At 42.1% G+C, this 3,081-nt stretch overlaps 1 protein-coding gene across 1 annotated transcript; it reads left to right on the forward strand.

Annotated features, from left to right (window-relative positions):
- Window positions 1,482-2,503, forward strand: LOC110262809. The gene is made up of 3 exons (XM_021103487.1): window positions 1,482-1,863; window positions 1,944-2,054; window positions 2,166-2,503. Exons 1-3 carry the CDS (start codon window positions 1,586-1,588, stop codon window positions 2,230-2,232), a joined length of 456 nt encoding a protein of 151 aa, XP_020959146.1. The 5' UTR covers window positions 1,482-1,585; the 3' UTR covers window positions 2,233-2,503.

Consider the following 3,081-nt stretch of genomic DNA (forward strand, 5'->3'; position numbering starts at 1 on the left):
GTATCCTTCTGAGTAGACTCGAGAATTGTTTTGATATCACGTGCGATCTGTAGATGTAGTAACGCGATGCGTTAGTTCTTTAAGACGTGATATGTGCATACGAAAGCTGAAACGGTAGGTGTACAACGCTATGAGTTGTGGGTGTTTTGTTCCTTGCGAACGGGTTTGCGGTTGTCAGGCTTGTGATCGAGTATGGGGATTGTAAAGTGCTTGATGGAGTTGGAAAGTTGAAACTTTGAGGTTGATATGAGATTAGTGTGCGGATGTTAATCACGTCGTTTTAACTCCATCCTGTTTTATAGCCTTTGATACCTTGCCCTTCTATCACATGATTGACCCATGTTATCTTTTGCATTGAGCCTACCTTGTAACGTTTACTTTGCAATCACACTTCTACCTTTACATCCTTATGCTTATGACAGTCAAAGTATTTGAAAATCGTATATATGATTATATTTTGAGATATTTTGCTTCTTCCTTGAATGTGTTCAAGGGTGAACTGTTATGGAATTTCTTTCATTTTGTATCAATTTTCGAGGGCGAAAATTTTTATAAGGTGGGTAGAATGTAAGACCCAGAATATTTGAAAAGTCTTATTATGATCAAGTCTCAAATCCTACAGTTATTTATAGCCTTAATTTCAGGGATTATTTTATTAAAGATAATTAAGGCAAGTTTTGATTTCTTGGATTTGAGATAAGTTATGATTATTATCCAATTTTATAATTATTGGATTATTTTCTATATTTAAAGTATAAGGTTGATAGTTATGAAATAATAAGGATTTTATATGATTTGGATTAGATAAATAATATTTTAAATATTATTACTGCTATTTTGGAAAATGAAGAAATTAAGTATACTATTTCTAATTTTTAGATTTGGGCATTTTATTGAAAATAATTTGTGAAATTGGTGAGCAAATAGTATTTTCTATATATAATTAGTGTTGGATTTAATTTGGGTTTCAATTACTATATTATTCCCAATTTTAAGTGAAATTACCAATTTACCCCTAACCCTAATTTCACTCAACACCTTAACCTCTCTAACCCTAGCAGCCGCCACTGAAACCCTCTCCCAAAAACCCAGTAGCAGCCGTGCCACACAAACACGGTTTCCCCCTTTTCCCATGGAAGAAACGAAACAAAATCAAGAGAGATGGAATAGTGTGCGACAGGGAGAAGGAAGAGAGGAGAGAGAGAGGCGCCGTCATCCTCGTCGCCGGAACCGCAAGGAGCGTCGCCGCCGAGCCCGTCACCGTGTCGTTGTCTTCATCGACGCCAGCTAAAGAGAGATGCGACGGAGAGAGAGAAAGGGCCCGCGGAAGGGAAGCGTCGCCGTTCCCTGAGGTCGCACCGTCGTCGCTGTCCATGGTGACCCACGAGCCGAGAGTGTGAGCGCGGGTGGAGGGCGGCACTGTTGTTGCCACCGTTTCTCCCAACGGCGCTGCTATCACCGCCGTGAATCGCGATCCGGAGAGGGAGGAGATGCGAGCCATGGCCGGAGGGGAGAAGACGCCACTGGAAGCCGCCGTCGTCCTCTCTGCGCCACCGTCGTCCTTGCCACAAGGTCAGCCGCTGTCATGTATGGCAGAGCCAGAAAGAGAGAGTTCAGGAGTAGAGCAAGAAAGAGAGAGATTTTAGGCTGGGCTGGGAGTCCAACCACCGTGTCCAGCCGCCGTCTGTGTCCCCGGTGCCGCCTCCGCCGGAGCTGTCGCCATCAGAAAGGGGTTCAGGCCGCCGCAGGTGTCACTGCCGGAGAAGGGAGTTGCATCTCTGTGATTCCGACCGCCAGGAGTGGTTTTGTGACGTTAGGGACCACCGCCGGAGCTTCTGGCTACTGCTGCCATCGCCGGAAAAGTTTGTCGGTAAGGGTTTTAATTGTGGTTTCTGTCCTTTTTGAATTCCGGGAATATTATAGTCATTGTGTGTTGGTTTCAGTTGGCGCGATCGGAAATTGTCGTCGCTGCCGCATGAGGTGGCTGCCGGGCTGCCGTTGAACCGGTTCGGAGACCGCTGCCATTTCGGTTCAGCCGTTTCTCCTTCGGTTCGGTAAGCGTTTTGATTCGAAAAGCCTTTCGTTACTGTTCTGTCATCATGCACTGAGGTTTGTGGCATTAATCGCTATACGATTGAGTTTCGGTTGTTGTATGTTGCGATTAGAGTTGTTGAGACTGTTGCGGAAGTGGTTTGGAACCGAGGTTTTGGCTGCTGGGATTTTGATTGTTGATCTCGGGTTGAGGCGGAAAGGACTCTATGAGACTTTTGGGTTATGGATTTGCGTTTTGAGGTAGGGGCGCTTTCCGAAAACTACAGTTTATTATTGGAATTATTACATATGGATACTGATGTGAGATATGGTGTAATTAGTGATTGTATCTGCCTTATGTATTATTTGATTGACTCGAATGATTAGGGATGTTGGCTTGGCTGAATTGTTGTGTGGCTTGTGAAATATAATGTTTGAAGTTGATTCTTTAAATATTTGAAATGAGTTTAATCCGTTGAGGATTGGTTTGAATTGAGTCAATTATTTTGATGATGTGAAAGATAGAATGCTCTTGAAATTCAGCCTGGGTTGCTTTAATTGCTCTGGTTTTGATAAATGATTTATTGCTGAATCGATTCTTTAAAGCTTTATAAATGAGTTAAATCGGTTGATATTGAGTTGATTTTTGAAATGGTTTCCTTGAGGTATGCCATTGAGGCGACTGTTGGATTTAGCTTGCTTTTGAATTGATTTCTGGTTTTGAGCTGTTGAAAAGGAATGAGAAACGGTTTAGTTGGGACCCGAACCGGGTGGCAAAAATCCAAGTTTTAGGGGAGGTGCTGCCGAAATTTCTATAAAATCCGAGTCTTTATTGAAATGTTGTTTGGAAAATGATGAGTTAAAGACTTCTACTATTTTATTTGAATTATCGAGAAAAGGATGATTCATGCTTTCGAAATGAATTAATAAAGAGGAAATTGTGATTTAGTCTTGCTTCTTAAGAAAGGCATTGTATCTCTTTCAGGAGAAGGTTATTTAGATGAAACTTGTGTTTTAAAGCTGTTTGGATATGAAAAGGGTTTATGCCTT

Source organism: Arachis ipaensis, chromosome B05 (genome assembly GCF_000816755.2).
Source record: "Arachis ipaensis cultivar K30076 chromosome B05, Araip1.1, whole genome shotgun sequence".
NCBI lineage: Eukaryota > Viridiplantae > Streptophyta > Magnoliopsida > Fabales > Fabaceae > Arachis > Arachis ipaensis.

Coding starts and splice junctions, on each gene's coding strand:
- LOC110262809 (XM_021103487.1), top strand. CDS start 1,586: ATGTATGGCAGAGCCAGAAAGAGAGAGTTCAGGAGTAGAGCAAGAAAG. Junction 1,864..1,943: donor TGCTGCCATCGCCGGAAAAG/TTTGTCGGTAAG, acceptor TGTTGGTTTCAG/TTGGCGCGATCGGAAATTGT. Junction 2,055..2,165: donor GCCGTTTCTCCTTCGGTTCG/GTAAGCGTTTTG, acceptor TGTTGCGATTAG/AGTTGTTGAGACTGTTGCGG.